At 39.7% G+C, this 11063-nt stretch overlaps 1 protein-coding gene across 9 annotated transcripts in view; it reads right to left on the reverse strand.

Moving 5' to 3' along the window:
* PHKA2 (phosphorylase kinase regulatory subunit alpha 2) overlaps positions 1 to 10834 on the reverse strand; it is a 70839-nt gene extending 60005 nt beyond the window's left edge. For 6 of the 9 annotated variants that reach the window (XM_073356658.2, XM_073356649.2, XM_073356639.2 and 3 more), the window contains exons 1-3: positions 10745 to 10834; positions 9519 to 9766; positions 1468 to 1626 (exon numbers count right to left, since the gene is read on the reverse strand). In XM_073356658.2, the coding sequence (XP_073212759.2) occupies positions 1468 to 1626; positions 9519 to 9596 (237 nt within the window). In that variant the 5' untranslated portion in view covers positions 9597 to 9766; positions 10745 to 10834. Of the gene's footprint in view, positions 1 to 1467; positions 1627 to 9518; positions 9791 to 9901; positions 9956 to 10744 lie in introns of all 9 variants that reach the window. The other 3 variants (XM_073356594.2, XM_073356611.2, XM_073356601.2) reach the window with 3 other exon arrangements.
* Positions 10835 to 11063: the final 229 nt, after the last annotated feature.

Below are 11063 nucleotides of genomic sequence, written 5' to 3' on the forward strand. Positions count from 1 at the left end.
AAGGAAAAGCCCACATGGGTAGTGACACTATCAGCTTGTTTTTTGTGAGAAGAAGCTATAAGTATGGACTCAAGGAAAGATCCTGAATCTCTGGACTGTTTAGACTCTTACAGGGAAGCAGATCCAAAGCAGAGATCCTCAGAGACAATATGGGTACCCTGAAAAGGCTTTTGAGAAACTGGCAGTTTATTATATCACTGCCACCATTTGGAATTACAAACTGTGATTCACCTGTGCATAGATTTTACCTGCTCTAACCTCTCAATAACTCTCATTTCCTTTTCTTAGCTAATAAACCTTTAGTTAGTTTACTATAGAATTGGCTGCCAGCATTGTCTTTGGTGCAAGATCTAGAGTACTAACTGATCTGGGGTAAGTGACTGGTCTCTTGGGAAGCAACCTAAACGTGGTGTGATTTTTGGTTTAAGTATCCATTTTATCACAAAGTCCAGTTTGTCTGGGCGGCAAGATAGGCTGGAGAGTCTTAAGGAACGGTCTGTGACTCCATGGTAAGACTGTTATAGTGATCCAGGAGTTCACACTGCTTGGTGAAATTTAATTACAGAATACACCACCAGTTTGGGGTGTCTGACAGTCTGCCCTGAGGTAGGCACTCTCAGTCGTGAGCCACCCCAGACAGTGTGACAATAGGATTTTCCCCTAAATCCAGTAATTAAGCACATCTTTGTACCCGAAACAAGAATATTTGGAAAAGTTATGCAATGCCCTCAGAAGACAAAGAGGGCATCCCCTTACCTCAACCCTCCCCATATGAATAATAATAAATAATAAAATCATTAATACTACAATTTTAATACAATACAACTAACAGCACATGTGCCAATTATCACTCTCATGGCTTTTCTTGTACACTGTCTCCTCCTCCTCCACCCCGCATGGCCACCCTGATGTTTTTCCTTCCTAGGCGCTGATCTTGCAAACGCTTATGCGCGTGGCTTCTGACTTTAATGGGACTGCTTAGAGTTACCCATGTGGGTGTTTGGAGGATTGGGACCTTAGATTATAAATTGTTTAGAGAGAAAGGATGGTCCAGTGGCTAGGGTGCTAGCCTGGGACCTAGGAGACCAAGGTTCAATTTCCTGCTGCACCACAGACTTCCCATGTGAACTTGGGCAAGTCCCTTAGTCTCTCTGTGCCTTAGTTCCCTATCCGTACAATGGGGATAACAGCACTTCCCTATCCCACAGGGATGTTGGGAGGACAAACACATTAGAGATTGTGAGATCTCAGACACTGTTGTAACATGGGCTAGATAGGTACCCAAGAAAAACAGATGGAAAGTGTCAGCACCAGCCCAGACTCTATGTGTCTGGAAACCCTTGTATATCCTGGGCACAACAGCAATATAAACAATAAATACAGCATAAAATAAAATCACCATCACATGAAAGAAAAGCTGAGAGACAATAAAAAAATACATTTACTACATGTAATATTTAGACATACCTGCTCAAGTTCATAGGCTTTTGCCTTATCCTCATCCCGGTCTGCATTCTTCCGATAAGCCATTCCCAGACCCCACACAGCCAGAATGCTGTAGACATTATCCCGGACCCAAGCATCCTTTTGCTCCGTGCTGGCCGAAAGCAGTCCAGTAACTGGATTCTAATCGAAAAGAAAAGAAAACCAGAACAGCACACACTGTTCACCTGAAAAGTTATCTTATTTAACTACAGCAGCACTTTCCATATCAATTGATGATGTAAGAAACACAGGACCACATAAGACTTCATACACTTACCTGCACTTAGACAATTCATAAATTCACAGTGAGATACAACCTTGATCTTCCCACCAGACTCCCAAAACCTGAGGTAAAGGAGAATCTCCTTTGACTGCTAGTAGCATAGAGGCTATGACATACAGTTGAGCAGTTCTCATCCCACCCAAGAGCATATGATTCACCTACTGACCTAGCAATATTCAGAACAAATAAAAAGAGAAGGTTCCCAGCTCAAAGAGCTTATCATGTATTTAGTGCCTGAGCCTGCACCATTGATGTCTGTGGTGCAGAACCAAGCCCCAGTGAGAGCAACAAACAGGGGTTTAGGCTGGCGTGCAGAAAGACAAGGGTTACAAATAACAGAATTACACACGGACTCATTATTGGCATATGTTGGTTCAGTTAAATGTTTAGAACACCTTATTTTCTGGGAAGAGGTAGTTTTGCAGAGGAGGAAACGTCACCTGTCTTCTCGTACACTTTTTAGGAGGGATTTGAATGAAGACACGGGTGGCAGCCAGGTAAACATTACTGGTATATAATCAGTATTCTCATTTATTACTAGACGAAAGTAGCATTCAGTGGCCTAAATCAGGGATCAGTGCCACACAGCCTACTCATATAGCACACACTGTATAAAAATCTACATTGTAGAGACGGTCTCTGTCCCAAAGAGCTTATAGTTCAAATAACAGAGATTGGATGAGTGCAGAATAATCTCTCTGATGCTAGCTTTATGAATGGAACATTCCATATGTCACGTAAATACCCAAACGGGGATTAACTGCTCAAAGACATTTCCAAATGGGAAAAAAGGAAAAGCAGAAGAAAAACAGGAAAAAAAGAAAAAGTGATTCAGCAGAAGCCACCTGCAGTCTAAGCTAATTAGACTAGGAAGAAGGATGAGCCTAAAAGGCAAATCTCATATTTCTAGCTATTTTGCCCAGTCTTGTTTTGTTCATCCCTCACTTGCCATACAAAGAAAGTCTACGTAGCTGTAATTCTAGCCCTGCAGAGATTGCACTCCAAGCCCCCTAGCAGCTACATTCTGGGCCTGGTGCCAGTTGTGCAATGGAAAATTCTAAACAGCACTAAGATTGTTCCTCCAAAAATGTCAACGTTCACACAAGACACTGGGAGACTCATCAACCACCAGGGACTTACCTGCTTTCAAAGTTTTAAAAGGTGCTGAATTAAGAAAACATACAACAAGATCTAGAGGCAATCCCTTCTCCCCCTCTACATTAGAATCAGAGGGACTTAACTTTTCAGTCAAGTCCCGAATATCTAGGTTAAGTCCACTCTGGACTTTAATGGACATTGGATCAGGCCTTTTGTGAAACTTCATGAACAAAGGTAATTCTGTAGCATCATGGTACTATCAATTCACAGGAAGAAACATTAACTGACTAATATTTTTAAAAGTTTGCTTCATAAAATGCCTACTCTTAAAAATTAGGATTTTTTTCTCAGTTCCTCCTGCTAGTATACAAAGAGTCCACCCCTGCAAGATACTGAGTGTGAACTATGAGGTACTGGGTATGCTCAACTCCCATGGATATCAAAAGAATGTCCGGGCACCATGTAGCATTAGGCCCACCATGTGATTATAAAATTTAATTTAGTTTGTAGGATGAGGGCCTCCCAATGAGATCTGCATGAGCAGATCCATGTGCCAAGGAACCCTACTGAAGTCAATGGGGTTCTGCAAGGACAGAAGGCTCTGTTACAGAGATCTGATTGCCAAACTGAGGCCTTAAATTGTTACTTAATTGTGTGTGCTGTGTCTCTTTCTATTTAATATATTTGCATTTCACTACATCTATTTGTCTGGAAACAAGAATCTGCTAAAAAGACCAGATTCCGATCTCACTTTCATTGGTGTAAAAATCGAGTAATTTCATTGACCACACTGGAGCTACTACAGAATTAAATTGAGATAACAGAGATCAGAGTTTCACTCAGAGCATAGTTTAGCAAACACATAGACTTATATAACCTGTTCTTTGATCTAGCAGAGTACTGATATTAAAGTCAGACCGTCACTAAACTCCAGCTGGGTTTGATTGTATGAAGTTGACTGTAATGTATTTTTGTGACCACTTCTGAATATCTTATTTTTATCAGCTGGCATTTAATGATTTCTATTTTAGCCACATATTCTTTTCTCCTTAAATACCCCATGTAATATTTTTTTTTCATAAAATGGATATCGACATTGGATAAAACACAAAAAATACAAAAAATACCAACCTAAATCGATGGGTGAAATAAAATAGTTGAGTCATTATTCTTCTGTACACCGGGCTATAGAGGGTATAAATAATATAGTGCAATACTCTTTAAATAAAAGCTGTTATAGAAATAAAATAATTGCATCAGAAGAATAATGATATTGCAGGTGGAGGAAACATACTGAACATTTTCCCCAACATTAACTAACATATGATCATAGCTACACCTTCTCCACCATATTAACTCCAATTAAGGACTTAAATCTAATCTATCCATCTGCATTTCTAAAGCACCTATCACGGAGATGTCTATACACTGCAAGGCAGAGTGGATACAAATCAATTATTTAAATTTTTTTTTTCAAAAAAATCAGTTTTATTTAAATCGGTTTTTTTTTTGATAAAATGCTTTTTGAGGAAAAAACCTATCTAAAGATAGTTTTAATTAAGATATATCTTTGAGCTATAACATCTCATCCTGGAATAGGGATTATAAATTCTAATTCTATAGTATGAGACAACATATTCATGTAATGTTTAAGAAAAGTTTTGTAAATGAGTTCTAATAGTTCATGGACTAGGGACCCAATCTTATGGGATTCCAGGAGCTTCTGTATAGATTACTTAGGTTAATCCTTCTATCTACCCATTGGGACTCAGTGCTCAGTCTAGAAGATATCATCAGAGATGCTTAGTTTTGCAGTTCTCAAACTGTGGATTTGTGTCTCCAGAGATAACATGCTTGTTAACAGCAAAAATGTTTTTAAATAAACAAACAAACAAATAAATAAATAGAGGTGAGAAATAACAGACCTCAACTCTATTGTCCCTCTGCAAATTTGCGCACAGATTCAATCTCTTACCTCTCTCTAAAAGTGCAAAGTTTCAAAAAGTTCAATGAATCGAAGATTGCTGGGGGCGGAACAGATCTGGACAAGGAGAAGAAGTCTGGAGATAAATGTGAAATGGGAGGAACAGGCAGTTTAACAGTTTCACTTTTGTTTCGAGCAGCATATTCCAGAAGTCTTGAGGTATTTTTGAGTGTAGCCTTCATTGATTTGAGATCTACCATACCATTCTCTCACTAGAAGGAAAAACCTATAATGGCAACAGGCCATAAAACAGACCCAGTTTGAGAATATTTTAATGAAGTTCCTCTACCTGTGGGTAAGACAGGAATGCGCGCAAAATGCAAACAGTGCAAGAAAGAAATGCAAGGCCTGATTGTTCGAATGAAACATCATCACGAGAAATGTTCCTTCTCAGGAGGAAGCTGCACTGAAGATGATGAAAGGAACATGTCTGAACATGCAGGATCTTCAGGTTGGTAAACTTTTTTATTTCATACCTCTTTCTTAAGCACTGCCTGTATTCCCTGTGGACTATGCTTGAATTCACATGTTTGAGCAAAAAAATATAGTTGTTACTCTATGGTACTATCATTTTAGCTGCAGTTGTGATAAAAAATAAATAGCTGAAATAGGCAGATCTTCCTTTTACAATTTCACCTTTAAAGTAGTACTGAATGTCAGCGAATGCAATGAGTAATACTAAATGAGCAGTATGGTAATGGTAATTAAATAACTGCATTGATTTATTTTGTTTAGGAGAATCCATCCTCAACATACAGGATTCTGAAGACTATCCACTTTCAAGAACACCATCATTTTCTATAGTTTCAGAGTTATCTGCCAATGATAGCATTTCAGCCACATCATGTCACATAGCCACAGTATATTACCTGTAGCAAAGAGAAAAAAAACCCTCCATAATCCAGAAACAACCATAGATAAATTTGGGATAAGAACCAGCGGATTACAAAAAGAGGTAACTGGTGAAAAAACTGCCTCGTTTGTTTATGCAATAAACTCTCCTTTCCAGATGACTGAGAACAGGATACAGGATACAGTCCACCCAACAGAGCAGATTTCACAGGCAAATTGCTGGATAAAGTGTATGAAAGAGAAATTGAGCAGTGTGCAAAAGGTCTAGAGAGTGAAATTGTTAACCTGAGTCTTGATGGGTGGAGCAATGTCCATAATGATTCTGTTGTATGTGCTTGTGTGACAGCAGAAGAAGGGAATGTCTTCAATACAGAAACAACTGATACATCAGGAAATGCACACACAGCAGAATACTTACAAGAAGTAGAAGTAAAAGCTATAACAAACTGTGAAAAATAATTCAACTGTCTAGTATGCAGCTTAGTCACAGACAATGCTGCAAATGTATCCAAGATGAGAAGAAAATTAGAAGAGAGTCCCAAGCTAATAATGTATGGTTGCAGTGCTCATTTGATGCACCTCCTAGCTAAAAACTTCAGCGTTCCAGAAATAAAGGCTAATGTTGTTGAAATTGTAAAATACTTCCGTAATAACCACTTTGCAGTAGCTGCTCTGAAAAAAGTGGGAGGAACCAAGATAACTCTCCCACAAGATGTGAGATTGAACTCAGTAGTGGACTGGTTTGAGCACTATATCAAGAACTGGCCTAATCTGATGACAGTTTGTGAACAAAATCGTGAAAAAACAGATGGCACTGTCACAGCCAAAGTTCTCAACATTGGGCTTGAGAGAAATGTTGAACACATGCTGAGTACCCTGAAGCCTATTTCTGTAGCCTGAAACAAAATGCAGGGATATACTTGTTTTATTGCTGATGCTGCTGGAATTTGGAAGGAACTGAGTGAGATCTTAAAAAGAGAAATATACAATGACAGAATTAAATCACAAGCATTAAAAAAAGGAATGGGACAAGCACTATCTCCAGCTCATTTTCTTGCAAATATTCTCAATACTTGGTAACAGGGTCAAACCTTAACTGCTGAAGAAGAGGAGTTGGCTATGGCATGGACATCCAGCAATCATCCCTCCATAATGCCAACTATAATAAACTTCAGAGCTAAGGGTGAACCATTTAAGAAATATATGTTTTCTTATGATGTTTTAAAGAAAGTCACACCAGTGAACTGGTGAAAGTCACTTAAGCACTGGAATTCCGAGACTGTTGAAGTGATAATCTCACTTTTAACTGCAGTACCTTCTTCTGCCGGTGTAGAAAGAATATTTTCTTCCTTTGGACTAATTCATTCCGAATTGAGAAATCGTTTGGGACCTGAAAAAGCAGGAAAGCTGGTTTTTCTTTTCCAGATTATGAACAAACAGGAAAATGAAGGTGAAGACAACTGAGCTAGCTGCAGAAGCCAATATTTTAAGTTTCTCATGTTGACCTGGCTGATATAGTCAATTTAAATTTTTTTTTTTAATATTTGATTTAACTATTTTAGTTAAAAACAATTTTAACAAAAACAAATCTGATTTTAAAAAATGTGAATGTTTAACTAAATTCAAATATTCATATGCTTGTTTTGTTAAAATATTATATGTTTGCTGTTAAAAAAAAAAAAATCCAGAATACATAACGTTGTTATTTTAGTTAAATAAAATAATTTAAATGTCCATCTGGTGATGTTCTCCTCCTAATACAGCATGAAAGAAAATCCTCCAAATATTAATAATTATTAACCTGTTAAATTGGAGATAGTTCACCTCCAATGATTTCATAAATATCTGCTTCAATTACCTTTGGTAAATGAAATAAGCAAGCAATCATTCATTTTCTGATACAGCTGTAAAACTAATCTGAAAAGTTTTCAAAATAAATCACGTTAAAAATGTATAGTGTGTACCTTCCAAAAATGAAACCTACATCTATCTCTGCATTGTGAAGAATATGTATTAAGGTTATAACAATCAACAAGAATGCACTTTTATGTAGAAATCCATGATTAAATGACTAGTGATTTAAATCAATTTGATTTAAATCAAATCCACCCTGCTGCGAGGGTCATATATGTTAGCAGAAAATGTTCACTACGGCACCAGTCCTGCAAGGAGCTCTGACTTCAATGTTTCACGTATATTTTGCACAAAAAATGTAATCTGTGATTTGAAGATTATAGGTCATCTGGTATAAATTGGAATAAAACCAATAATCTACCCCAGCATACATTAAATACATCATTCCTTTTTATTAGATTTCTATTTTGCTTATAACATATGCTTTCCAAACGTAAGAATTCACAAATATACAAAATGGATCTGAAATGGCAAAACTCCTATTGACTTCAGCGTGAGCAGGTTTGAGTCCGTAACACCCTCCTCCACTGCCTTGCAGCCTCTTTCAGTGCTTAGTAATAAGTATATTTGGAAACTGACTCATGGAAAAAATTCCTTGCTCTCATCTTTATATGCTGAACTATTTGAATTGAACCACCCACCATCTCAAAGGACACTAACTTTTCTGCACCCTGTGTCTGTTCTTAAGGATGTAATAGATGATCTGAGCAAATGGAGAACAATATGGTAGGTGTTTATGCATGTCCATGAGCCAAAACATATAGTAGGTCACATTTTTTGCCTACCAGCCTTGAGTGTCATTCTTTTACTATGTATGTATCCAAGCCACACAACAAGGGGTCAGAGTCTGATCTGAGTTACACTGCTATATAAATCTAAAGTCACTCCACTAAAGTTAACATAGTGATTGTAGATTTTCACCAGTGTGACTGAGAAGAGAATCTGGCCAAAGATTCTGGTACAAAGTGTATTGTAATAAATACATACTAAACAAATTATGTTTGCTGGCAACTGAACCAGCTCTATTTCGGATTCAGTCTTACTTTCAGCTAAATGACATTCATAGCCACGTATCTGAAAGTCACTGTTATGCCTATGTACACCAGTTTCAAAAGATACACAATAATGCAAACTCACATATCTGAGTGTGAAGGCAAGCCATTGAACATAACCACAAACAACAACGTTAAACTAACATTTAAGAACTTACTGGGTTTCCACATACAATGGACATGCTTTTTCAAGTCTTGTATAATCAGCTACTGAGTATCCTTGTCGAGTTTACAGTAACTCATTTTACTTGATGCCCACTCAGAATGAAAAGAAGCCACCATTTACTTTACAGAGAAGATATTTTTCTATCGCTATGAATGATGTATGTCCAACATCCGCATTATTGAATTAAATCAGTACAGGATATCTATCTGTGGCACTACCTCAGTGCACCTCTCTCTATTCTCTTCCTAAACTAATACTCCACTTAATTTGTACAATACACTCCACCGCATACCACACGACGTTATAAGAAATACTTCATAGCATAACTCTCCACAAATACTCTATTTCCTACAATAACAGATTGTGCAAACATACTCTGCTCCCTATTGCAACACGCTGAACCAACATACTCCGCTCCATACAATAATGAGCTCCACACACATACTCCAAAAGCACGGGCGCTGCTCTTGGATCTGCCCCAAACCAGTACTCAGTCACGTCCACTAAGCAATTAACCAGCCCATTGAACTTATATCAGGAATCCCACAGAGCCGACTGAAATAATGAGTAAGATTAAAAAAAAATTCATAAACGAAAAAAAATACTCCCTCAAAATAAAGGCCCAACGGGGTTCGTGGAGGAGTGAAAGGGTCCCATTCTTCTCTGCACTGACTCTGCACTCACCTGATGACATAAAATGGTCTGTTGAACCAGTCGGGCATAGCCATCCAAGCGGACTCCAGAGTTACTTCTGCTTCTCATCTCCCCAAGGCCTGGGATTTTTGTCTCTCTCTCTTCCTGTGTCTCTCTCTCCCTCCCACACTTCAGAGCAGCAAGAGCGTGGCTGGGATCCTCTCTCTGAAGCAGCTCTTATTCTTCCTGGTTCATACATGCAGCAAGCTTTCCTGTGACACTTGCTGGCAACTGATGCCCTTATTCCAAAATAAACATAGCAGCTGTCAACAAAGCAGGGATTAGAGAGAGGATTTACCCTTTCATCTACATGCTAACCCGGCCAGTAATCAATGGGCATACTGCACCACAGACATTATCTACATGCTCCTCACATAATCAGATGCCATAAATGATTGGTTTATTATCTGGATGCTGTGTTCACACCACTATGAAAGAAAAACAACAACAATTCAGGTCAAGAACAGCATGTATTATTTTAACACCTAACACATATATATTGCAATATATTACTTCTGTCATATATAATCCTAGTTATCATAAGTCTACATGCTATCATTATGACCCATAGGCAAGCAATATTATTCCAGTGTATAAAGAATCTATATGACAGAAGTAATATATTTTAAAGCATTTTATAACACCTAAAACGCATGGGTTAGTTATTGCACCATATGAACCGTGTTTATATGGATACAGTTATTGTGTACAAAGGATGATTGTAAGCGATTGCTTACAGTTTCTGTCCTGTAACCCTACCCAGGGATAGGGGCTCATTTCAGGGGGTAACACAGCTCTTTAGTTCAATATCTAAGAAACATACAGGGACACAATGAATTGTGTTCAGTACTTAACAGGCCCAAGGCTGCCACATTCCAGGGAGCGTGAGTTTGTCACAGCCAGCGATGGTTTGACTCCCCTCTTCGCCAACTGATTAGAATTTCACACAGCAAAGAGCACCTGGCTCTGGTGGTTGGGGGTGTGGGGGGGGGAAGAGTTAATTTGCTCTAATCTCAATATACGATTGGGTTTCAGGGGACTGGCCGATGGTTGGTTTGCCTGGTTTCTTCACCATGGTGACCAACAATCGCCTTTCTTTGCCGAATTACGAATGGCTCTGAATGCCTGTTCACGTCCCCGACCAGCGGAGCGGAGCCAGCGGTGGGTGTCCCCCGCTCGGACAGATGCGCGCAGCTGGGCGCTTTGCAGCCACTCACCTGCCGAACGGCAACCGGGGGGCCCCATCCTCTGCCCGCCCCGCTCCGGACGGCTGCCGTGGGAGGAGGAACGTGAACGTCTTTCCCAGCAGCAACCCGGTCAGTTGCCCGGGCTAGGCACTGCGGGGCAGAGGCCGGCAAACCAGCCGCCCGGGGCCATCCATTCCCCGCGCGGGCGAGCCCTGGGGCGTCTGCACGGAGCCGCGCGCCCGAGCCCCGGCAGGCGGCTGACTGACAGGTGCCGCGGGGCTGCGGCAGCGGGGACGGTTCTCTCGGAGCCGGGGGGAGGGGAAACCTTGGTTCCGCCCGCCCCGCCCTC

This window comes from Lepidochelys kempii, chromosome 1, assembly GCF_965140285.1.
Source record: "Lepidochelys kempii isolate rLepKem1 chromosome 1, rLepKem1.hap1, whole genome shotgun sequence".
NCBI lineage: Eukaryota > Metazoa > Chordata > Testudines > Cheloniidae > Lepidochelys > Lepidochelys kempii.